The 26,017-nt window shown below is 38.9% G+C and overlaps 2 protein-coding genes across 13 annotated transcripts in view; both read left to right on the top strand.

Moving 5' to 3' along the window:
• Nucleotides 1-16,425, top strand: part of r3hdm2 (R3H domain containing 2) — a 45,314-nt gene extending 28,889 nt beyond the window's left edge. For 6 of the 12 annotated variants that reach the window (XM_026306894.1, XM_026306901.1, XM_026306896.1 and 3 more), the window contains 13 exons: nucleotides 1,489-1,724; nucleotides 2,420-2,595; nucleotides 3,102-3,200; nucleotides 4,164-4,457; nucleotides 7,831-7,966; nucleotides 8,541-8,698; nucleotides 9,602-9,741; nucleotides 10,140-10,240; nucleotides 11,620-11,789; nucleotides 12,132-12,276; nucleotides 13,734-13,828; nucleotides 14,235-14,319; nucleotides 14,855-15,249. In XM_026306894.1, the coding sequence (XP_026162679.1) occupies nucleotides 1,489-1,724; nucleotides 2,420-2,595; nucleotides 3,102-3,200; nucleotides 4,164-4,457; nucleotides 7,831-7,966; nucleotides 8,541-8,698; nucleotides 9,602-9,741; nucleotides 10,140-10,240; nucleotides 11,620-11,789; nucleotides 12,132-12,276; nucleotides 13,734-13,828; nucleotides 14,235-14,319; nucleotides 14,855-15,249 (2,230 nt within the window). Of the gene's footprint in view, nucleotides 1-1,488; nucleotides 1,725-2,419; nucleotides 2,596-3,101; nucleotides 3,201-4,163; nucleotides 4,458-7,830; nucleotides 7,967-8,540; nucleotides 8,699-9,601; nucleotides 9,742-10,139; nucleotides 10,241-11,619; nucleotides 11,790-12,131; nucleotides 12,277-13,733; nucleotides 13,829-14,234; nucleotides 14,320-14,854 lie in introns of all 12 variants that reach the window. The other 6 variants (XM_026306904.1, XM_026306902.1, XM_026306903.1 and 3 more) reach the window with 3 other exon arrangements.
• A 2,315-nt stretch (nucleotides 16,426-18,740) lies between these two features.
• LOC113130658 (SH3 and cysteine-rich domain-containing protein 3) lies at nucleotides 18,741-25,593 on the top strand. The gene is made up of 13 exons (XM_026307449.1): nucleotides 18,741-18,875; nucleotides 19,326-19,405; nucleotides 19,743-19,821; nucleotides 20,752-20,908; nucleotides 21,011-21,108; nucleotides 21,210-21,291; nucleotides 21,791-21,888; nucleotides 22,175-22,241; nucleotides 22,438-22,487; nucleotides 22,589-22,692; nucleotides 22,867-22,918; nucleotides 23,700-23,837; nucleotides 24,649-25,593. Exons 2-13 carry the CDS (start codon nucleotides 19,389-19,391, stop codon nucleotides 24,745-24,747), a joined length of 1,041 nt encoding a protein of 346 aa, XP_026163234.1. The 5' UTR covers nucleotides 18,741-18,875; nucleotides 19,326-19,388; the 3' UTR covers nucleotides 24,748-25,593.
• The last annotated feature ends 424 nt before the right edge of the window (nucleotides 25,594-26,017 follow it).

Here is a 26,017-nt window from a genome sequence, read left to right as displayed (position 1 = left end):
AGATGAAATATCATGTGATCACCTGCAGAATTTCTCCTCCTCTTCCACCTCCCACTCATCCTGCTCTCATCTTCGTCTGCAAAGTGAACAAGTGTGCCTGCCTGTACAGAGAATGGCAGAGCACCCACCCTTCCTTAAAATAGGCTGTACAGAGAGAGTACTCAAAATAGATCCTCCATTAATTACAGTCGTTTTGAAATATTTATCAGCCACAGCCACCTTCAAACACTACTGCCTGACGCTAGGGTTTTACAGCCCTTACCACAACCCTGTTCTTGTCATGGAGATTGCCACAATCAGCCTTACATGTTTTTAATTCATTTACTCTTGTTCTCTCAACATGGACATATTCTGTTCACATCCCTGTTCCAGTTCTAAGAGGATAAAAAAAAAAAAAGAGTTTTTACAGCTGACTTGGCTTGGTTTCTCCAGAGTGGTGGTTACGCTTACAGTATGATCATTGGTTTTCTTGGCAGCTACCCTTATCCAGGGTGACAGCATCACAACAACACAATGAGTGTGTATACAGCAATACAATTTAAAGAGTCATAGTGGTGAACCAGTGTTAGAAAGTGGTTATTTTGTAAATAGTGTGTGTGAGTCTGAGTGTTGATGTACATCTGCTTTTACAGCCTTACTTTAGGTATATGTTATTTACAAGTTTGTGTGTCTTGTTTTTGTGTCATTTCTGTTTGTTTATTTTACAAGATTTTTTAACTGCATGTGTATCTGTAACTGTTTATTGTAGTCACATGTAAAACATGTTATGTACACTATGCAAGCGCTCATTCTGCAAATTCATTTATGTGAATGTTTTCTCCAGTCTTAGATGGTTTGTGTCCTAAATACATGGTTTGTCTCATCTGTTGTCACTATAATATCCACTTACACCCCCAGTGTTGATTGTTTGGAGCATCTTTTCTGCCAGCATGTGTATTTTCCTTTGTTGATGGGTTTGTATGTATGTTTGTGTGTGTGAATGTGCGTGTGGTTGTACATTTAAAAATTGGAGATAATATTGTTTGGTGGTTTGTTGCCTGATTTTTGTATTGTAGATTTACTAAACCTGCCTATATGTATTTGTGGTGAATGCCCCATCCCAAAGCCTGTTAAACAGTTTCTTCTCCACCTGTTTCTGACCTTACTGTTCTTCTGCTTCTCCTCCCCTCTCTATCATATTCTAACTTTAACTATCTATATGTTTCTGCCTCCACCAACATTGCTATGTGCCTCAAATTCTCTTATGTGCACATCTTTCTTTTTTTTTTTTTTTTTGGCATCCTCATCCTACCCTTACACATTTTTGTCTCTGTCCTCTTTAACTTTGGCCTGTTATTTGCACATATCTCTCCCTTGCTATCTCCTAACTTTCCTCACTTTAACTTTCCTGTTACTTTACCTATTTTCCCCTTTGTGTCTATCCCCATTTTATCCACATCATTTCATCCTTGTCTCTCCCTTCTGCCTCTCCATCCTGTCTTCTCTTAGAGGGAATCGCGAGAGCTCCAGCCGGGCATCTAGCAGTCGACAAAGCAGCACAGACAGTGACATGAAATGCCTGGAGCCACGGCCTTGGAGCAGCACTGACTCAGACAGCTCCAACCGCACCCTCCGGCCACCCGTCACTAAAGCAAGCAGCTTCTCTGGAATCTCTATCCTTACTAGGGGGGATAGCCTCGGCAGCAACAAAGGCTCACAGGGAAGCTGCAAAGGCTCTCGCTCTGGTAAGGACCAAAGAGAAATGTTGAGAAAAAAAAACAATCTAAATGTCTCTAGTATATGATGTTAAGATTATTAGCTAACTTGCTAATGAAAGGCTGGCACTCACTCATTGCTAATTTCAATTATTCCTACCTAAATTAAGCATGCGCAGTGTACAGAATGTGTTGGCCAAAGTCAAGCAGGCTACATTTCACATTTTTGTGTAATGTCATAACATAAATTAAGGTGTTTTGTAGATACAAACCATACGACTCATCTGTTAGCAAAGTTTCTCCATGATACTATTAATCCAAGGGTAGTCCTGATCTGTGAATCTTTTTCTCTTAGAAGGCAAAACAGGACCTAATATCATTAAAAAAGGCCAATTCTGCCTTTTGTTTATGATCCACCTTTGGGCCAGTTTAAATATTTCTTGCATGTTAAAACAGCCTGGAATCATTTTCAAGCCTGTCAGGCCTAAAACATATAAATTAGGCAGTCTTCATTTTTATTGTAATTTTAAGTTGAGTTTGCCCTCTAGTGGTCTGGTAGACATACATTACATTTTAAAGTAGTAGATAGCACAAAAATATTTAGGGACAGTAATATAACCCCTCGGTTTGAATAACCAGATTGTTTTGATAGGGAAGTTTATTTGTTTTTTAGAACAATAAATAATAGATTATTTACTTTATCATGTCGTTTCTTGCATCACTAGGCTTGCCCCTGGTCAATGCTGATGTGTGTCCTCCACCTGCAGCCTCCCAGTCCAGCCGTAGCCTGCTTCCCTGTCCATCACAACAGCCACAGCCACCACAGCCCCAGGCTCCCCCTCAGACTGCCTTGCTGCCCACCCCACAGCAACACCCCATGGGCAACCATATGATTGCTCAGGTAAGTATCTCCATTACCTGCATTTATGCCAAACATGTCAAGAAATGTTACAAAAAACTTTCAGCTTAGTGAAAATCTAATTTAATCTGGTTGTAATAGAAAACTTAATATTTTGGTTACTAAATTACTTTTGTATCTTAAGCTGAAATCTGATCTTCAATAAGGAATAGGTCCTTATGTTTTGACAGAGATAACATGTCTCATAGCAGCCCTCTCTTATTTCTCTCTAAGTTGTAGTAATTTCATTTTGTGTACAGTATTTTATTGTTCTTGTATAATATTTTATTGTTCTTGTACAATATTTTGAAACTAAATGTGGTTTTCACTGCTATTCATCTGTTCATTAACAATTTTTCCCCTGTAATCTAACCTACATCTTTCCCATGTCTTCATTTCTGTTTATTCCCTCTTACGTCTGCTTCTAACACACTCCCTCTTATTGGTTTTCTTCACTCTTTCTGTGCTCTGCCTCTTTATTTCCTCCTATTTTCTGGTGGTGTGTGTAGCCGGTGGCATCTCTGCAGCCCTCTCAGCCTGTCTCCTACTCCAGTCCTTCCTGCCCCCAAGTTCTCCTGCCAGTTTCTCCTCCCCAGCAGTACACAATGGTACTGATGCCTCTTTAAACTTCATCTCTTCATAGTTATTCAGCTAAAGACTGCATTACTGACATGCTCACACTTCATACTGTTGCTGTATTCTACTAAAAACTCTTGGAGCTTACATGGCTTTCATTCACAATACTGTTGTATTGTATACATATACTCATGGAAGATATATATAAATATACTCATGGAAGAACTGTGTTTTCTGGTCTAAACCAGTTAGGTTTTTTTTTTTTTTCAGGCCACCGTTAGGAAAGATAGCCTGTTTATTATTCCGGGATGTTAATGATTTTGCCTGCATGTACTATTTGTCATAAAGCATGTATACTGTAACTTAACTGAAGTCACAAAAGATGCTAAAGGGCACAACTATGCTTTGTGGTACTTTGTTTTGGTATTTTATTTGGAATGTGTTTTCATTTAATATAAAAATGTGTTTAATTCTTCTGCAGTTGCCGAAATCAGTATCTTCAAGACAAAAAAAAAAAAAAAACTGTGCCCAAAGTGAATAAAAAATTATAATTGAATTTTTGAGAAAAATTTAATTTTTATATGATCCCGTGTGACGTAACAGTTGATTAATGTATTTAAAATAGGTTGTTGTTTTTTTTGTTTGGTTTTTTTTTTCCGTAAAATTGTGTAAACTGCTCTAACCCTAGTCTGCCAAGTCATCGCATTTTGCCACTGCTAAACACATTGTAATGGATGCAAAGAGATTAAATTAATATTGACCTTCGCATTTAACTTGGCCATCCCCCCTTCAATTAAAAGGAATGATGGGTACATTCCAAAATGTCAGTGTCAGTGGCTCTTAAGCTGTTGCGAATGTGACATTTGTTGATCAATCTCAGTCACTTAGCCCTGAGTTAGACATAACACTACAGCTCAAAAGTTGTTCATCTCTATCAAAAGCTGATGTAGGGGTACCATCCTCAGTTCCACTGATCTAATTCTCATTCTTTGCAGGGCGAGGAGCTGGCACCACAGTTCAGCCAGATGACGCTGAGTCGGCAGGGCTCTAGTGAGAACCCTGAGCCTCCCCCTATGTATCAGGCTCCTCCCACAGTGCTGTCCCAGCACCCCCCTCCTCAGACTGGCTACATCATGGCAACCACTGGTCAGCCTTTGCCACCTCCATCTGGCTACCAGCCCGCCACTGGACACCCACATCCTCCACCTCCACCACCCCCTCCATCCCAGCCTGTTATGCAGGCTCCACCACCCCCACAAGGCTACATGCAGCCCCCTCCACCTCAACAGGTATGCCATTCTCCACAGATAACCACCAGAATACTGGTCAATGGAATTTATTTGGCATTTACTATTAAGCATGTACAGCAGAGTTTATCTTGTTTTACAAGATATTACAAGTAACAACACAATTTACAAGACCTTACCGTTTAAATTGAATAAATCCAAATTTGTGTCAAGGGAAATTAGAGGACTTTTCCATTTAAATATTATTACTGTTACTGCTTGTGGACCTTCTCAAACCTATTCTGAGCCAATCTGAAGAAACAACCCTAACTTCTCAGAAGTACCCTCAGGAGGGCACATTTGAGCACTTACTCCAGGAATGTAAATCCGTAGGTGAAGTCCATTATGACAGTGTGTGGGTGTCAGAGATGAAAATTCTCTCCTTCTACAAAATTCATAATCTTGGGCTATTCAGATCGGTCAGCTATTGGTAAGACATTAGATATAGTACAGATTTCTTATACAGCTGTAGTCCCTGATTTCTGAGAGTGTTGTAACATTATGGTTACATAGGTGAAATAAACATTGCTCACTTGTGAGGGAATACAAATTGGGTGCTTGCTCTTTGAGCAGTTCTAGTTCTTTACAGCATTCACTGCGCAACATTTTGTAAAGGGGAGAATCTTAACAAATGCAGTTGTGAAAAAGTCTTTGTTTATGGGCCATGTTACCTTTTAAAATTTTAATTCATTTCCAACACGTTAACGCAATCTTCATTCATAACACACTGTTCCTGCTTCTTCGATTGTGGTTTGTGTTCTTTACACCTCATATTAATTAGTGTTAATGTAAAGATTTGTTGATTTAAAAACAGAAGGGTTGACATTGCTGAACCTTGTAAAGATAGAGAAATCAAACTTGCTTTCTTTGTTTTTTTGTTTTTTTTTGTTACTTATGCAACACTGAATGACCAATGTCACATTGCTATTGTGGTTTTCCAATGTAGGACTCAACTGCAACAGAATAGATCATTTCTCAAAAAGAGATCTGTCAGAACGAAACCTCTGAACTCTATTTCCTTGTGCTGTTTCTATTATAAAATAAATACCACCCATAAGAGCAGCAACATCACACTGTTTCCCAGTGAGGGATAGTTTTCCTAGAAATAATACAGAAAACAGGTTTAATTGACAGTGACTCAAGCTATCTCCATTCACATTAAATAATGTACATTTATTTCTGTTTAATACGTTTTTAGCCACTTGCTAACTTTGGCTTCAAAGTTACCAAAAATGCCAACATCACAACCTGAGTCAGTGAATGAAAAAAATAGAAGCCCTTCATCATGTAAAGATAACAGCTATCTCTACTTTACCTGTAACTCGTATATCAAATCATAAAGACCATCCCAGGAAACTATTACAATGATCTGTAAAATTTTACCAAAAAAATTGTACAAAATGAAAGATGCAAATATTGCAAATTAAAAAGATTAACTTCAGGTGAAAAGATTAGATATTCATTTTCTTTTGCAAACATACAAAATGAAGGATGACATATCAGTAATGTGATTCCTGTGAAGTAGCAAGTTTAGCCCTCGTACTCAGCTCATTGTGCGTCACACTCACAAGCTCAGTCTCAGTCAGTCAGCTAGCCTATCACATTCTTCGCATTGCAAAAGTGGTGACAATAAGTTTTCACTGTCACTCAAAGTTTTTCTTCACTTCCTCAGGTCTTTGCTTGAATCCATATAATAGTTAATTATATCTTATTCCAGGACAGAGAACTAAATTGATCTGGCCATTTAACATGCTCTGCGAGTAACTGGCAGTAGTACTGTGTTTATATAAAGTAATTCAGGCATCAGAAATTTTTATAACTAAATACATTATCCCCGGACCCAAGTGACTTAGATCTAATCAGTCAGAATTTACTACAGTCAGTTGCACATTTTTACCGTACCTAATAACGGTATGGGTTTTATGTTGTTTCACACATGAACTTGCTTACTGGGCTTTGTATTATCCAATGTGTACTATATTTTAACCTGTTTCTATCTTACAAATTGTTTTGATATGTTTCTGTATTGCAAAACCTGTTTAGCTGTTTTTTAACTAATCTATTTTGTCTCCTGTTTTGTCTTTTTATAGTTTTCACATTTTGCATTTTATTTTGTAGTTCCTATATTGGACATATCTACATTGTGTGTTTTCGTGCCTTTTATCACCCTACACAACTTCCTATATTATCCTGCCTTAGATCTCTGTACTTGTATAAAAACTGTTGGCTGGGAAAGGAAGAAGCACTTTCAAACTGTGATGATGAATGTGTAGGTGGTCGACTGTAACGGGAGTGCACATATTGACAACACTGAAGCCTCTAGATGGCTGAATGCTGTCTTGTATGCAGATGAAGGTGGAGGCAGAGCATATCGATCTTCCTGTCGTTCAGCTTTCACTGTCCATTTGATGTCTTGTTTTGAAATTCTTTACTCTACTTTTAGTCAAGGTAGAAATACAAGTTCCAACTACAATTTTGGATGCTTATTTCTCTGTAACTATAATGAACTGTCACTTTCCACAGAACGCTCCTATGTGTGCACAAATTTTAAAGCAGTGTAATAATATTCTTCTTCTCCATTTGTGAATATAATTTTAGCATCTTTCAGCACATTGTTTTGGTTTCCTGGTCCATTACTGTGCTCCTTTGGTTTGGTCTCGTGCCATTTGTCAGTTGTGGTATTTTTGGTAGCAGCTGTTTTCAGAAAAAGCTCTATGCAATGTGTCAATCTCGTGTTGGTCCTATGTAGCCAAAAAGAAACCGTAAGTATAAGTTTAATGTCAAAGCTATGATGGTGAAGTCTTAACACACTTCTTAGTCACCGCTTTGTGCCATCATGCAATTTATCCTATAGTTGCATTGAAAGTCTGAATATTTATGAAAACATTTAACTGCATTAATGTACATGGGTCATGGACTTGATTATTTGGCAGAAACTAAAATGGACACACGCTAACAAAATGTTTTGGTACAATAATGCCTCTCAAGGTTTATTGTCTAAGGTTCATTGTCCCCCCCCCCCAGCCCACACACACATTATGGAATTATGGAATTCAGTTGATTAACAGCACTAATAGGCTATGTTACATTGTCATTTTAGCAGATGCTTTTCTAAACCTCTAATTAAGTGTACTTAGGCATTTTCCACGTAAAAAGAAAAACAGGGGGCATTGCATTGGTATTTAAATTCGAAATAGTATATTGAAAAATAGTACTCAGTAATAGTACTGGATGCTGTACAGCATCCATAATATAAAGTGTTGGTTCTTTGCCACATGTGTAAAAAAGGGTAAAGACTTCTAATCAAAGTTTCAGTTTTCTTTTCCCCCTGGTTCTGTGTTTATGACTTTCTAAACAGCTCTTTTTGTCCTTTCAGATACAGGTGTCATACTACCCTCCTGGTCAGTATGCCAGCTCAGGCCAGCAGTACCGTGTGCCCCAGCCCATGTCCCACCAGGTGTCTTATCCTGCCCAGCGCACACAACCCATGCCTCAGCCCGCACAACAATCAGGTGAGTGCATTTTAAGTCCTACTGTGCTGTACTGTCAAATTCTGCCTTAGTTCTTTATTCAGTGCATAAAGTTAGAGAGTCAAGTCTACCAGGTGAAAGGTTGATTTTTAAACAACCTTGGTCTTGTATTGTTTTGCCAAGTCAAATATGCTCAGACCAAAATAGAACGTTTTCTTTTTTCATGGAAAACCCTAACAGCTTTATCTTCTGTCCCCTTGCATTTGAGGTCTGTGAAGTTGGCCATGTGTTTATACAGTGACAGGCTAATAGATATTGTTGACAACCTAAATGGACTCTGGTTCATAGCGGAGTTCCACCAAATCTGCATGACTCATGCAACCTTGCATCAGTCCAAGGCTGCTCCCTAAGTTGAACTGTTTTGGTTTTGTGTTTATTGTGTTGTTTGTAAGTAAATTCTACTGCTGTCCTGCTTTAAAGTGATTTCTACTCAAAGGCAGTAGTTCTTCTAGTGTTACCTTTCTACGAGTTCCTCCACTTTTCTCTTCTATAGTACTGTACTCTTTCTACACCACCCTCTTAGTCTTTTTCTCCAACTGTTGTCTGTTGTCATTAGGTCTCCAAACAATGATGCCGAGCCAGCAGCCGAGCTACCAGAGCATGATGGGTGTGCAGCAGCCCCAGAACCCTGGTTTGCTCAATTCTCAGAGGGCAGGCATGGGGGGACAAATGCAGAGCATAATGGTCCAATACCCACAAATGCCTTCTTATCAGGTAAGGACGGTTTTAAGTCAGGTGTAGGCTTAAACTTATGAAGGATACATAAATGTGACTTAATTTCCCCCAAACCTGACAGTTTTACAATTTTAGTTGAGCCCTGCCTGGAGCCATTCCACATATGACTAATCCCACCAGGTTCAACAGCTCCATCTGGTGCACACTTTAAAACATGTTCTTTCTTTTTTTTTTTTGTTCTAGAGTCAGACAAAGTTCAATATATTTATGCACGTCCTCATACCAGATTAAAGTTCAGCGACATTGCATAGTTTTTATGCGTTTATTACAGAAGAACTTTAAGGCAGCTGAGAGTTTTACATCAGCTTCATTCAACCCTTTTGCACTGTTCTGATCTTTCCAGAGGTCGCACCCTGTTAGTTTTGATTGCGAAGGTTTAAATGTGAAAGATCATGTAAAACACTGGAATAATACTTGAATAATGTTATAAGAACCAAAAGAGAAGAGGGTAGATCTGTCTAATAAACTGCTCTTCAGCTATGCGATTTTAAGAATTGGAGGAAGGGAATTCAACATGGAAGGACAGTGTGCCAAATGTACATGGGCCAACATTTACTTCTGCCTAGGTAATAGTGTAAGAGAAAGAGGAAAAAGCCAATATTATCTGACTACACATTGGTCTATAGCAAAGTAGCACTATGTGTGCAAAAAAAGGAAGAAATTCATTTCCAGATACTATTTTAAACTGAGGTATGGTTTTAATTTAAACTGAGCTAGAAATTTCAATTAAGACTGCAGTAACACTGACAGATATAGTGTTGGTTCTTCTCTCTTAGTTTTATTTTTTTTCTCCTAACCTTGGTAGCAGTGAGATGAACTACCAGTTAGTTTTACTTTATCCTTAATAGTCTTTTTTACTCTTGACCTTTTATTCTTACACAGGTGCCTGTGGGAAATGAAAATCAGCAGGTGGTGCAGCAGCAGTACCAGCAGCAGGTGATGGTACCAGTCAGCCAGTCTGTCCAGGGTCCCATGCCTGTCTACTACAGTGTTATCACACCCACACAGCAGAATAGCACAAGGTATTTATGAATGTCATATTCAAAACATGGTATTGAAATATTGCAAATTATACCCAACCTTCTGTAAAAACAGATGCTGTGCATTAATTATAAACATCAGGCACTGTGATGACTGAAGTAGTTAAAGTACCAGCTGCAGTGAAGTTTTGTGGGAGCGTCAGTGAAGTCTGCATCTAATTGACTACATGACCAAGTTGCTAGTGCTTGAACTTTGCTGCCATTTTCTAAAGGAAAGCATTATGTAGATTCTCACGAGTGGAACTAATAATTTGTTTTTAAATTTCCTGTATCTGTGTTAATAAAACTGTAATTTAATCTCTGTGGTGTGCAAGTGTGATATACTTGTGTGGGTATTCCTGTAATTATCTCCTCCTACTTTTTATGAACCTGTCCTGCAGCCCGTCAGTCAGTTACCTGCAACCCCCCAGCAATGACCAGTATCAAATCACACAGTCGCCATCCCCCTGCAACCCTCAGCAGTTGCAACAGCAATATTCAGGTGAGAGGTTGTTAAGTGGCCATTAGCAGAATATATATTTTTTTAGCTGAGAGAAAATGTCCTAGCCAGACCAGTTGCAACACCTACTGTGTTTGTTTTAGTTTTATTTGTCAAGTGCTGCTGCTGAACATAATGATCAGACTGGGCAGATTGTCTGTCCAAGTATATACCAATACTGACCTGTGAAGTCATAGTGTGCTTTATACCTGCAAGCCCTACCCTAATATTAGTATACTGCAACTGTCCTTGACAGAATCAGGTGAAGGGTATTCAGGGAAAAGTTCAGACACAGGCACACAGGGTTTACGTGGTGAACATGTAGGTCGATATCCTTAAAAAAGTAACATTTGAAGACTGAACATTGAAATCAGGGAAAACCTCATCATCACAAAGGCCATGTGCTCATGTTAGGCCTTAAGTAAATGATCACATCATCCTTTTAATCTCTGATCTGTATGTACCATTTATTCAGGTGTAAGTTTATGTGTTGAAAGTGTAATTTTAGTGTTCAGTTTCCAAACTTGAGAAATAGATGAGTCACTGCTACAAAATGTTTTTCAGAAAGGTTATATTTCAAACCCTGTTTTCAAATTTTCCCCTGCCCTACGACTTAATTCAATTCAAATGGGTCTTGGATTTTAATAGATGTTAATATCTTATTTTATATGGTGGGATTAGCTGTTTTAATGCATTTTTTGGCATTTGATAGCTTAAGCGTTTATACAAAAGACAATGGTAATTGTATTCTCTAAGGAAACTAAGCATCTTGCTAAGTGTATATTACTGGTTGTTTACAAGACATTAGAAAGGGTCTCAAGTTTCTTAGGCATCAGGCCTTAAAGTAACTCAAATGTTTTGAGTTGGAGTTGAACTAATGTAATTTTTGTTCAGAGTAGTCAGTTGCTTTCCTTGAAAAGCATAAAATGTTGAAAACCTATTCAGCACTAGCCCTAATACTTGCCACTGTGCTATATCTGATATATCTTGATATATCTAGCTTTGTTCTTGATAAAACAAGGGTTTAGAGTTTAATAAAAAAAAATGTTTAGGAAAACCTAACTGTAACTATAAAAAGTCATCTGCAAAACACTTCAGAATGAACAATTCAAAACAAAAGCAACTGTTAGTTTGATAATTCAGTTGAAATGGAAGGTTTTTTCATACTTTTCTCAGCTTTTGTGATGAATGAAATGTTTCACCGGTACGATTGACCAGCAATTGTTAATGCAAGGAGATATGAAAATAAGTAGTTAGGGTATCATTTGCTTATACAGAAGCTTTTACAGTTTTCTAGGGACCTGTCAAGTCTGTAGGCACTAATAGAAGTCATGAACCAACTGTTTATCTATATGTACCTGTCTCTCTGTATGCTCCTTCAGGAGTACCCCCTCCTGGGCCTGGGGTGATGGTCATGCAGCTTAGTGTCCCCAATGGACCACAACCTTCCCAGAACCCTCCTCTGGTCCAGTGGAACCCATGCAAATACTACAGCATAGAGCAGAGACCCAGCAAGCCAGGAGAACTCTACAAATCTGACAACACTCCACAGGTATACACACACACACACGCACGCACACACACTTAGATCTCGTCACAGTGGCTGTAATCCTGTTTACAGGACCTCATGAATCCAGACTGTAATCCATTCATGCATTAATGTGGCAGTTTCATGTTAATGCATGCAGTCATTCATTCATTCATTCATTTATTATTTTACCCCTCTAGTGGTCATCTGTTATATTACTTAACTGTAAAAGGTGCTTGATGAGGTGCATGTATAGATAAAATTACCATTTGCAAGTTTGAGCTGGAACATGGGGTTTAGATGTCTCAATATTTTTATTTTATTTGATTTATTTATTTATTCATTTATTTTTTTAATCGGGTCTAGGCCAGTACCCAGCTGACGAGTCCCCTGGCCTCCCCTACTCAGTCTCCCACCCCGTCTCCCTCCGGCAGCGTCAGCAGCGTCTGTCCAGGCCTTGGACCATTACCCCTCATTTCCCAGTTTCCCCGGCCAGGAGGACCAGCTCAAGGTACCGATGAACAAGAAAAGCCAAGATTCATGTACAATATGCAGTTGTATCAAACATAATAGCTATACATGCAATGCAAAAAAACCTGCAGTTATACTTTGCAGCTATACAACGGGGGACAAGAATGAGGAAAATCCAACGGGATAACTCAATTTAATCAGTAACACAGGCAATGATACAGAGAAAATGCAATCACGTCACACCTGTGCAACTTCCCATAAATACATGAATCTGTCCTCACACACTGAAATACTGTGCACTGCACATCAGCTTAGTATGTTTTTCATTCATTGCATTACCGTTGATGCATGAAGAAAAGTATTTTTTAATGATCTGTGTCTTATCTTAAAGTATGGTTATGATGTAACATTTTCCTCACCAACTTTGTGCATCCATTTGGTCTGGATCATGACGGGTCAGTCAGCTAGTTTTACCATACTAACTGTAGTTGAATGAGAAAATAATAAACAAATATTCAGTAATTATTATTTCAGTGAGGCTTTAATGTCTGTTGTTGACATCCATTAAATCAGTTTGCCAGAACGAGTAAGTATAGTAGGTATGTTTTTCCTTGGAATCGGGGAGTTAATAACTGGTGTGTCTCCTGTGTTTACTTTTGCCTTTCACCTCCAAATAAGTCATTTAGATAGACTGGATTAAAGTGAGGTTTATGGTGACTGTCTGCTTCCACCTATTGTAGTGATGCTCTATCCACAAATCTATTGTCATATTTCCATTAGAAGCTATGGCCAAAAATAAGAGCCATGCTATTCAAAACTGGACTACTAAGTGAATAAACATAAACATCTGGTCCAGCTATGTGTTTTTAGCCCCTGCTCAAGTTCATGCTCTTTCACCCATTTCCACAGCGACCCTCTAAACCTTGTCAGGTGGCGTTTGGCCCTGAGCCAACTGCACAACATGGTCACATGCCACATGGAGCTGTGCTACTAGCTCAAACCTCCTTTATCCACTCCTGGCTTTACTTTGTCCGTGTCCTTTGACCTATACTTGCACACAGAGCCATAATACCTTTACTTGCAAATAGACCTGCTGTTTGGAATGCATGATCATGCACACAAATAGGGTCTTGCATCAGCCTGCAATCCCTGCCACCATGACACACATCTTTATTGAAGTGTATAGATGATTCTTTGATTCTTTCTTCAAGGTGTGTTGAAATAAAATCGTGAATGCCCAGTTCACCCTCATTAAATTATCCATCACCTTTTTGACTCCAGTATGTTTGTTTAATCATTGTTATAACACTGTATTGTTCTCTTGGCCAGGTCTCTTCTGAAAAAGATTGTATTGTCATTGGGACATCATGAAATTTGATAAGAAAAAAGGTTTTATGATTAGATTGAGCTGGTCTGTTCTGTGGCAGTACAAACTACAAATTAAAATATTTTCGGCATTGCTCATTTTGGTTTTAACTTATGATTGACGTTGTTTAGGTGACGGGCGCTACTCTCTGCTGGGGCAGCCTCTCCAGTACAGCCTGTGCCCGCCTCCCCTCATGCACAGCCAGTCCTCCTACAGTTCCCATCAGGTTAGTAGTGGCAGGCTTCTGTATGAGTAGTTACACATAAAGTTTGTGATATTGACAGATATATAATATGAACCTTCCATTTGATGTACCTGGGATTTGGAAGAGCAATCATTTTTGGTAGTTATTTATTTGTTTGTGACTCTGGGGATCAGTCACAACTTTTTGTCACAGTCAGAAAATGAGGGCTGTGTGGAAGTTACTTTAAATCTTTGAGAATAAAGACATTTCAAATGCACCAATAATACACTGTGAGCTGTCTGTCATCTGCTGCAGGCCTCATCACTTCTCCTGTGCCCTCTAGTGTGCAGTATGTTTGAACTGTTTGTGCCTTCCATCTCTTATACCCCCATCTAGTGTGGTGTCCTGTTATTGCATTGTGATAATAACCCTGGGTTATTGTGTTCAGGGCCAAGGAGTAATGAAACACGGGGCACGAGGAAAAAAACAAACACTCAAATCAGCATCAACAGATCTCGGCACCACTGATGTTGGTAAGTTAAAGATCATCACAAACCACAGACATCTACAAATTTTTCTGCTGGTGTATTTGTTATCATACATGGTTTTAAATGCTCTAACTTTTTTGTGCTAATGTCTGAGAGTTTGACATATTCGATTTGTAGTATTCTGTTCTCATGTGAGCAGCTGAATATTACAACTCAAATAGTCTGATACAGATGTAGATAGTAGAGGGTAGCAAAGCGTAGTGTATGGCTAGTCAGTCTTAGTAGGTGTTTTTATTATTTTTTTTTTTATTATTGCCTCCATCTTGTATAGACGCCATTAAATAAGCCCTGAGTTGTTATCAGTAGTTACATGTGCTCAAAGGGAGTTCTGCAGCTGCTGCAAAGAAACCAAATTGGATTTTCTCTAGGGGCCAGCTACACCATGATTCCCCTAAGCACAGCACAGTGCACAAAATCTTTAGCTCAGATAAGCAAACACACTGAGCATGTTTCTAGAACAGGTGCTTCAGGTCTCTACAGATGCAGTGTGAACGTGACTGACTCTCCTTGCTTTGTCCAGTGGTGAGTCGAGTACTCGAGGTAACGGACCTGCCAGAGGGGATTTCACGTCCAGAGGCTGAAAAGCTCTTCAACCAGCTGTCACTCTGCGGTGCCAAGATCCAGTGGCTGAAGGAGCCCCAGGGAGGCCGAGGAGGCTGCGGCCCCTGCCCTGGTGCAGGGCCTTCTGGGACAGGAACCACTATTGTGCCTGGTGCCAGTATGGGACCTGGGGGAATCAAGGGTGACAGCAACGACCCAGCTCACCTGTACACAGTAGTGGCAGTGTTCCCCAGCACCATGGCTGCTCAGAGTGCTTCCTTCAAACTTAACAACAGTGGGGCCAGCCTCTTTAAACTGAGGGCCGCCAAAAAGAACTATGACCTGCGTGTGCTGGAGAGAGCCAGTTCTCAGTGAAAGGAAAAGAGGGGGGGAGGAAAGTAAGAAAGTAAGAGACAGAAAAAGAGACTCGTGGTTGAGTGCTGGAAAAGGAAAGAGGACTGAGGGGGACTGCACTTGGTGTACAATTTAAAGACAAAACAAACAAAAAAAAATGACAAAATACAAAATGATGTGTCAAATGTATAAAAGGGAAGACGGTGTGAATCATGAGGTGACTGGTGTTTGGTTGCAAATATGATTTTGTTTCTTTTTATTCATGGTTTTTGTTTTGTATTTATATATCGGAAGAGCACACAAGACACGCAAGCATGTGTTTCACTGTTGCCGTGGAATGTGTGCTGTCATTATACAAACACACACATATATATACACGCACACACACCAGGAGACACACACACAAATGCAGGCAACAGGGTCACGTAGCACATTACAAAGACACACTGGACAGTCGACCTCAGTCAGACCTTTTCCTCCTCCCTCTGCTCTCCAACCCTTCCTCCATCTGCCAGTGCTTTCTCTCCTTTCGTCACCCAGTCGCCTCTTAAACTCACATATTTATAAATTTTCATACGCACAGTTGCGCACTCTCTCTGCTTTCCCCTGCTGCTCACCTCTTTTCTTGCCATGTCTCATTCTGCCTACTGCCTTTCTCTGCTCCCTATCCCTCTTACGTACTCTCTCACAGCTCTCTCCTCTCTTGCTTTCTGTTTGCCTTACTGCTGTTGTGGGTTTCCGTATTGCGCTGTTTTTTTTTTTTGTTTTTTTTTCTCAGAAGTTTCTTTTTTTTTTCTTTTTTGGGGTTCAATATATTTATATAAGTGATGTAAGGAATAAAAGAAATCTATATATTCAGTGATTTTTCTTTATTTCCCCTGAGTGACAAAGTTTAGGCCTTCCTTTATCCTTTATTCCTTCCCTCTTCATCCCTTTCTCCCCACATTTGTTTCCTCTTTACTTCCCTCTACCTCACTTCTTCTGTCCTCTCCTCTCTCCCACAACTGCCCCATATCCCCCCCGCTCCACCCCAACACCCTATTGTGTTTGCGTTTTTCGTTGACAGCTGTGCAGAACGTATCAGAAGAAGTAGTTAAAGTGCACAATGATTGCATATGTCTACTGTAAAGTTTATTTAATCTGTTATTTTTTTGTTTGTTTTTAAAAATATAAAAGTCAAGAAAAAATCTATCAAAACATCTGTGTCATTTGGTTTGTCTGACTGAAAGGCTGTTACTTGTGTGTGTGTGTGTGTGTGTGTGTGTGTGTGTCTGTGTGTGTACACTTGTGTTTCTACCTTTGTTTTGCATCCAAATAGTTTGTGAGGAGACCTTTTGGCAAAATTAGGACATTTAGTTGGTAGTCACTTTTTTTAGTCTCCTGTTTGAGGGTTAAAACCTGGTTTTAGGGTGTGAATTAGGTTTGGGTTAGGCTAACGGTTGGGCTTAGGCTTTTATTTGTGATGGTTAGGGTCTATTGAATTCCTTATATAATTCCTTATATTTATAAGTATCCTAATAAGGATAGAAATGTGTGTGTGTGTGTGTGTCATGGTTCAAGGCATTTGGTTGTTATTGCTAAGGTTACTGTAAAGTGCTAGGCAGTGCATTGCTCATAAAGATAGTAGTACAAGTTTGTGTCTGTCTACTCATACTGTAGTATCAGTATGTATTTGCATATACAAAGAAAAAACATCTAGTAAGGTATTGTGCCATCAAAACTGCTTCTTTAACATATTCTCTAATTTGTGTTTTGATGACAGTGGTAGAGGGCACTGTCTAGAATGTCAAAACATCTTAGTTGTTTCCTTGAGCACTATGACACAATTCTTAGTTTTGTTCTCAGGCCATGTAGCTTTTTGTGGATTTTAAAGAGGAATTCTACTGCTTATTTGAAAGTGTAATACTGAATGGTGAAGTATTCTTTCAATGATGATATTCCACAAGTGATAAAGCTCTGATCAGTATGGTAAGGTTTTTAAGTCTTTGCCTTGGAAACAGGATCTGAGAGAACAATCTCATTCCTTCCAATCAAGTGATCTTCATCAGGAGACTGTTGACATGGAGAGGTATGTAGACATTTACATTTTTTTCTGATTGTTTGTCAGACGCGTTATGGAGTAAAGGTCAGAAAATCAGCCCATAAGTTCTTATCCTTAATTTTTATACCAGCTTCATTATTGCAGGGGAATATATCCAAGCGTTTCATGTGACAACCAGCTGTGAAGGTCCTTAACAAAGGATGCATCATACAAACTCACATTTGTAATTTGGTGATTTGAAGGCCCCCTGGTGGCTTGTTTGTTCTCTTTAACCTCAAGAGACCTTGCTATTACTGCTTTAATGTTTTGGGGTTGCAGCTGATTAAAGTTTTGTCATGGGTTATCAATCTCATGTTTTATCCTTTTAGACATTTTTTATAGATTGATTTATGTTCATGCATATCCAATAATATCTGCAGTCTAACTTTGTTCTTTGCTTGTTTTTATTGCTTCATCTCTACCATGTAGCACTTTTCATACTTTATATGATTGCATTAATTTATTTAACTCCTATTTTTTGCAGATCATTTAAGCCCTTCTGGGTTTTCAGTCATCCATCTGTTTGGCACACACATACACTTCAGTTTCAATCAATACAGCTGTTAGTGCCAGCTGTTTTGTCATTTTCAACTGATGTTCCCCTGCAGATCCTCCCTGAACATTTATGAACTATTTATGTCCACATTCCAAACTCTGACTCACAACGTCCAGTGGTCGGAGTATTTTGACTTTTTGCTGAGGTAAAAGTTGGTTACTTTTAACTCTTATATACTGTTGGGCAGTTTAATTTACTACAACACATAATTAGCCAGGTTCTGTTGGAGGGTTTTCCATTAAAAGGGTTTTTTTCTGTGCTAATTCAAGAGGGATTTGTTAGGATTTCTCTATAGTACCTGACCCTAATATGTAAAATGCCTTAAAATGATTTATGAATGTGATTTTTACACTATACCGTATAAACTGAACTGAACCGAACCGGAGATGCAATCACATTCCACATGCTGAACACTGCCAAATGATATGCAACCAAGATTCCCAGCTGGAATCTAATTTTGGACTGCTATATGTTTAGATATGGACAAATAGATACATACAGTAATATAGAAATATTATGCTGTATTTGATGAGCATGCCCATTCGTAGTGTTTGTTTGAAAATAATGTTCATCTTCATGTGACAACAGAGTTCTGTTCCACCAGTGAGTCCAGATAAACCTTGAGTTTTTTGTCTTATAAATAAATTGTTTGTTTGTGTGATAATATTATAACATTACACGCAGGGAGGAACCAGAAGCAGAGCAGCTGGGACGCACTCATAGCCTTTCAAGTGCTCAGCTGTCCCAAACAATCACATGGATTGCACAGTCGCACACACACACACACACACACACACGTACATATGGAGTCAGGGCTGGGCAAGGGTTGGCCCACTGGCATTAGTCACTCAAGTCTCCCACCTGTTGGAGCCTCATTTGGAAAGTTTGACATGTTAGGGACCAAAGAACAAAGCTGGTAGAAAAACCTAGAAAGAGACCAGAGACAGTTCAAGCTGCAGGGTCCCTGTACATCACATCACGTTTGAGAAGAATTGGAACTCGCTTTTCACGGTCAGTTGATATTTATGCATGTGTGGATCCAGATTTGTGATCTTCCATCCTGTGGTCATGTTTTACCCTTTACTGAACTAAACCCCATGTAGGTGTGTTAGACATAACAATATATATATATATATATATATATATATTTACCAGATTACAAATGAGTCCTGTTTTAACTTTTTTATGTTCAAAATAAAAATAGCTTCTGCAGAAAAGATCTGTCGACTGCACTACATTATTCACTGATGTCAAAAGTAATGCAAAACATATTGACAAAAACATACGAAAAAAATGTTTATGTATAATTCAGACACATCTAAGTTGCTGATTGTTCACCATTTATAACTGGAGGCCAAACAGAAGTGTGATTATTGAACACCTAAGTGGATTTCAGAGGGCACGTCAAGGAAGTCTCTTTTTCAGCAACATAAGTGATGCTGGTTTGTTTTCTGTCTACAGTGACACCTGCTGGTCCTGTCTTCCAGTATCCTGTGGAACTAAACCTTGACTGACACAAACACCATGGCTCATTACGATTCGTGAGTTCAGTCTTCAGATGGAAAAACCCCTAACCCCAAAATACCCCCCAATACAAAGGCTGCTGTTCTTCACCCTTCTTGACTAGAGTCATAAGCCTCTTATACTTTGAATTGTTCTTTATTAAAGTTTACATTGAATTATGTTTTCAATGTGTGTGTGTGTGTGTGTGTGTGTGTGTGTGGAAACACAATAAAAAAATGACAAATTATGTATCTTTTAGGAAACAAACTTTATTATTAACATAAAACTGATGCACTGCCACAAACATGAGAACTTCTTTTTTTTATGTTCTAACACTTGCTTCTCAAAGTGACATTTCCAATCCACCGATGACAGGTTGGATGACAAGGACTCCGTGGATATTCATGACAACCCGCCTCTCCCTGATAACATGCTGAAAGAGGAGGACAACATGGTGAGATTTTTAGAATCCAGCACAAGTTAAGTTTTATCTGTCAAACATGATGGGGCTGTTTTCAGATAATAAGAACACTTTTTTTAAATTTTTTTTTTTATGACAAATAACTCTGAAGATTTGTCAACAAATCTCATTTGGATTATTACTTTAATGTGAAGTTCACATTGTTTCTCTACAGTATTTTCGTAGCATGAAAAGAGAGGATGTTGTTAAATAATTTTTAATGTAACCGTTCATCATTGTATTTGGGTGGACCCTAAATAGGTCACATGTAAGCTGACCAACACACTGGCACATTAGGAACCCTGACAGCTAAATAGAGGGATGGTACTGCAGTGGTATTACCAGGCCTGACTGCCACAGGACATGTCCGTTCCTGCCAGTGATGGGGAGTTGGAGTCAGATCAGTCTGTCTGGCGTCCCTCTGAGAATGTGTGTGTGTTTACGTGGTGTTATTCACGCTGTGGGGACCTAAACCTGTTTACACGGTCACATTGTGAGGACTGTGTAAACAGGTTTAAGTCATATGTAATTCATTGAAATTTTGAGGGAAGAGCTGGGTTTAAGTTAAGTTTAGGTTAGTTTAAGGTTAGGGCAAGGTTTATGGTTAAGGTAAGGATAAGTCTCCAGTAAATTAATTTGTGTGTCTCCATGTGATACACACAAAAAAGTCACTCAGAAAAAGTCATTACTCATGAATTTGGCTTTGGCTGGCATGAGAAAATTTGTGTGAACATGTGACAGAGACATATGACTCAGTGGTTCAGTATTAATAGAATCACTGCCATCCATCAGGCAGTGGGTGGTGCAGGACACTGGAACTAACTGTGCTGAAACACAGAAAAAAAGGTGCTAATTCATGCTGATGTACAATGTACACTGTATGATCTGTTTATGTTCTGCTCCTCCCTCCTCATCCATCTCCAGGTCTATTTCATCTATGATGAGGAGGTAGAAGAGGAAGAGAAAGAGGAGCCTCCTCCTCCAGAACCTATTAAACCAATCAATGACAGACCTCACAAGTTCAAGGACCACTACTGCAAGAAACCGAAGTTTTGTGACGTCTGCGCACGCATGATCGTTCGTACGTTCCTTTTATCTCTCTTTGTGCCCGCCAAAGCAAGTGGATTTCAGTGGTCTTCAAAATGTGTTTCCTGTGATTCTGCTTTATTTTCTGTCTTTTCAGTAAACAATAAGTTTGCACTGCGATGTAAAAACTGCAAAACCAGCATCCACCACCAGTGTCAGTCCTATGTGGACTTCCAGAGGTGTTTCGGCAAAATTGTGAGCTTCCACAGTCATTCGGTGTTAGATCAAAGCCAATCTGCAGACCATATTTTTTCTGATACTATAAAACTATCATTCTGCCTCCTCTCCTCTTTTAGCCTCCAGGATTCAGAAGAGCCTACAGTTCTCCTCTGTACAGCAGTCAGCAGAATGCCACAGTCTCTCAGCTGCTGCCTTTTTGTAAGTATGCACAGTAAAAATAAGTGACCCCATTGGAATTACCTGCAGTTATGCATAGATGCGTCTTAAAATATGGTCGTATTTTCGAGTTTTTAAGTTATAACTGTGAACAAACACAATCTCTTTCAACTAATAATGCACAAATCATTGCATTGTTCTCATCTACACAGAATATATAATTCAAACATAGTGTAGGTTTAAAAAGTATGTGACATCAACAATAGTTAACTAGAGAAAAAAGAAAAAGCACAGTTTTTTGTTTGATTAAAAAGAGTATCATATAATTTTAGACTTAGAGGTTTTAAGCCATATAAAGCCCCTACAAAAGTCCTTAATGACAGACATTGAGTAGCAGTGTTAAGAAAAAGTGATTAAATCAGAAGCAATGTAGGATTCAGGAATAACAAGTAGATCTTCAAAGCTGTTTGCTAACCTGCATGTTTTTTCTTGCCTGCATTCTCATAGTCTCTGTTTTTAACTGATAATGTTTGATTGACAGCACAGTCAAACCGCACTGACCCTGTGTTTGAGACACTGCGGATCGGTGTGATCATGGCCAACAAGGAGCGTAAAAAAGGCTCAGAGGACAAGAAGAACGTGAGTGTGCATGAGCCGATGAGCCATTTATCTCAGTCTCATATAGTGCAAAGCAACTTGTGCATATAGTGTTTAATTTATATTGTATATATCATTGACAGTTCCTGCAGTTAAATGATTTTTACAGATTCTTTCTTCTTATAACATGTCACCTTTTTCCTTTTATCTTATGTAAAATGTAGTTTAGTGTTTGATTTCAGTTGATTCTTAAGGCACAATTCAATTGTGAAGTCTTATATTAAGTGTTATGATGATTATGTTACAACTGGGCTCCTAAATTGTGCAGATGATGATGATGATGATGGAAGAAGATGAGTCTCAACCCAAAGAGGAGGAAAAAGGGGGTGAAGGAGGTGAGTACATGCTGATCTGGCATCTGTAGTTTTTTTAATTTTTATTTATTTATTTTTTTTTGGCTTCACACAATGTTTAACATCAGCAGAAACACCGTCAAAAGGTCCCAGACAAAAAATCCAGCTGTGGTATTTAAAGGTTGAATCATATTCTCTTTGTTTGTTTGTTTGTTTTCTTGTCTCATTTATGTACTAGCAAAAACAGAAGGAGATAAAAGAGGAGACAAAGCTCCTGCTGACGACAAGGTAAAAGAATGAAGAAATTACATGATGATGATGATGATGATGAAAAACGATTGAATGAATGATTTAAATCAGCATTGTGCATTTTATGTTTGTGTTTTTAGAATAAAAAGCTTCAGCCAGGGAAGATCGGCGTGTTCAGCCAGTCTCACTATTATCTGGCGCTCTATCGCTTCAAGGCCATAGAGAAAGATGACCTGGACGTGCAGTCAGTACCTCTCCACACCTTACCTGATCTTTTCCAAACACTTCTTTAAATATCTCATTCAGTCTTTCTTTTGAACTGTTTACATTTGGACCCAGCTTATTTCCCTTTGTCATTATGTAATATCCAAATATTTAAATTTCTCCGTAAATCATTCATGTCCTGTTTATTTCTAAGTGCTGGTGACCGCATAACAGTGATAGACGACTCCAATGAGGAATGGTGGAGGGTGAGTCCTGGAGTTGTTTTCTTAAATGACATATTTGTCACTGTATCAGTGATTTTCAACCCTGTCTCTACTTCAAAATATATGAAAGAGCCAGATGGTTTGAGGATCAATTAATTCGATTTTGATCATTTGCTTTGGTCTGGGACTTGTGCCAGTAGATGATTATCATTTTTGAGCCAGAACAATTACACAGATTTAATGTGCTGGAATGAAAGTCCAACTGCTGTAACTTCCAAGTTGGCTGCTTAAGAGTGTTGTTTTCAATATTTCTGCAGTGATAAACAAGTGCAAAGCACAAGACTAAGTACAGAACTGTTGTTAACTCTTTAAAATTGAACTTTAAAGTTCACAGTGAACTGTTTTTCTTCGTTGTGGTTCAGTAGAATAAATAAGAATTTGTGAATTGCTGAAATTGTCAGCATGAACCTGGTTGGAACAATAAGTGCTTGTTACAAAAAGACACTGTAGCTGTTGAATTATGCTCCATTTCATATGTGCAGAGGATGTTTGATTTAGGAAACAGAAAGTTATGGCCTCATCTAAATACACACCATCTTTGAGGAATTGGTCCAGTATTTAGCTGGTTTGGTGTAATCGATTCTCACTATATGTTTTGCAAAATCTTTTGATGAAAACTGAGCTGAGAATATTTCTGAATCTTTGTTTTCCTCAGTGGGTGGTTAGTGTAATGGGTCATTTGTCCAAATATTTTTGTCAGTTACTTTATGTTTAAAAAACGCAGTCCATCCTCTATATAAGACTCAAACTTTTGATCCAACAGGGGAAGATCGGAGAGAGGACAGGATTCATACCTGCCAACTACATCATCCGAGTGCGAGCAGGAGAGACGGTCTACAAGGTGACGCGCTCCTTCGTTGGCAACAGAGAGATGGGCCAAATCACTCTGAAGAAAGACCAGGTTAACACACGCGCACACACACACACACACACACACACACACACACACACACACACACACACACACACACACACGTGTACTTCCACAGTCTTTAAGATCAATTCTTGTTGATTTGTTTAATTAAAGCCTTAAATAATCCACTTGTCTACATCCTCAACTGTTAAAGTTCCACATGCCTTATTGATCCAGAGGAGGAGAGCAATACAAATATAATATAAACACACAAGCACTGAGCAAAACTGCACACACAAGCATGCATCATGTTGACACGAAAAGACAGATGCAACCTTGCTATTAAACCTCACAGTTCTTTAAATTTTCAACATCCTGTAAATTCTTCTTCCTCTTGTGAAAACATGAAAACTATCCTGCCTGCTACACTTAGCAGCTTTAATATCAGTACTTACTATCGCATGGTACCCTTTTCTAATTCTACACACAGCAGTTTGAACAAAGCTGCAAATCAAGATTTGAAAGTGATCAGAAAAACGTCGACAATTCTAAAGTTGATGTGTAATTTTGGATCAAACCTGTACCAGAAAATTGAACTCGACACACTTAACTCTAGCTGATCTGTTCTCGACTGACGAAAAAGCTAATGGACCAGAGTCACAGGAAGGTGGAGGACGATGTGTCACTTCAATGTTACTTTGCAGTTTGCAGTTTACTGTGTTGTTTGCTCAGATGTATTTACACAGGTCCTCCCACCGGCTCCAAACATGTTTTCCCACTTGTTTTAAATCTGTCACTTCAGTCTCAATTGTTGAATTGCAGATTGCTTTCTAAGTGTGTTTGCCGCATGTGTCCGCAGATTGTGGTGAAGAAGGGCGAGGAGGTGAATGGCTACCTGAAGGTCAGTACAGGACGCAAACTCGGCTTCTTCCCTGCCAACTTGCTGCAGGAGATCTGAGGAGGATCAGCAGGCGTCTCTTCAAGCCTCCGGCCATTTCCCATCTCAGTTCCCTTCACCTGCTGTAGCTAAGATGCTTGTTTTTTTGTCCAAAGCAGCTATTCTGTAATGTCCACGCTTACATTTTTATTTCTGCATGTTGCCATTTTCTTTTGTTCCTTTGCAAAGGTACATAAATGGTCATCAGCACACAAACACTGTGTGCAGAGTATATTGTGACAAGTGTATCTGGTGAGTGCACTTAGTATAAGCAAAGCCAAAAATATACGATTTTTAAAAAAAAAAAAGCTATTGTTGTCAAAAATTGACCATCACTGGTGATAGATCATTAATTACTAGATGCAGACATTATTTTCTGGCCAATATTGTGAACAGGACTGTGCACAGGAGACCTTCAAGGATTTTGTTATCTGACACATTTTGTATTTCTGACAAGGTCTTTGATTCATGCGTTCAAATTTTACTTTATTTATATTTCAGTAGATGTCTTACTGGTTTTTGTGTGTACGTTCTACCTTTGCAGATTTCACTACCAGCTGAGAATTGAGCACATAGTTGTGATTACAATTAGAATTATAAAGGAGAATTTATCATTTAAAGGAGAATTTTAGAAAAATAATCTTGGCTTTTCCTAAATACCTGCCCCGATGCAATGAAAACATGACTTTGTGTACCTTTTTTGTCACATTTTGACAAATATGAGGATGGTATGTGGCACGATTTTGGCAGATGCGATATTAATGTTGTTGCCTACAGCAACATCATATAACATTTGGATGTTTTTTACTGCACAGTGAGAATTTAAGTCATATTACTCAGCTGACGTGCCCTTTTTCTTTTTCTTTCTTTATTAAATAAACGCTATTTGACTAGGTTTGTTTTACAGTGTGTGTGCGTGCGTGTGTGCGTGTGTGCGCGTGTGCGCGAGCGCGAGAGAGATGAAAATAAATGCTGAAAGCAGTGAATCTGAAAAAGTGAAGAATTGGCTGATTCATGGTGTCATTGATAGAAAAAGTAAAAATGCATTCATATTTGCACTTACTGGAGATGCAGGCTACTTCAAAAGGATGCAGAGCGTTTTCTGTGCAGTGTATTTACTGTAGCCAAAAGAAACACTGTGGGGACGGTTTGCTACAGAGAGCTCAGAGGTCAGGAATGCAGGGAATGGCATCTGTTGGTCTGAAGAGACATTTTAATGGTGAGTAGCCTGAATAGCACAACACCTAGATGGATTGACAACAGTTCACTTTGGTTTCTTTTAAAATGCATC

The sequence above is a fragment of the Mastacembelus armatus genome, chromosome 5 (assembly GCF_900324485.2).
Source record: "Mastacembelus armatus chromosome 5, fMasArm1.2, whole genome shotgun sequence".
NCBI classification, from domain to species: domain Eukaryota; kingdom Metazoa; phylum Chordata; class Actinopteri; order Synbranchiformes; family Mastacembelidae; genus Mastacembelus; species Mastacembelus armatus.
The sequence above is the reverse complement of the archived record's forward strand: the minus strand, read 5'-3'. Positions and strand labels throughout refer to the sequence as shown.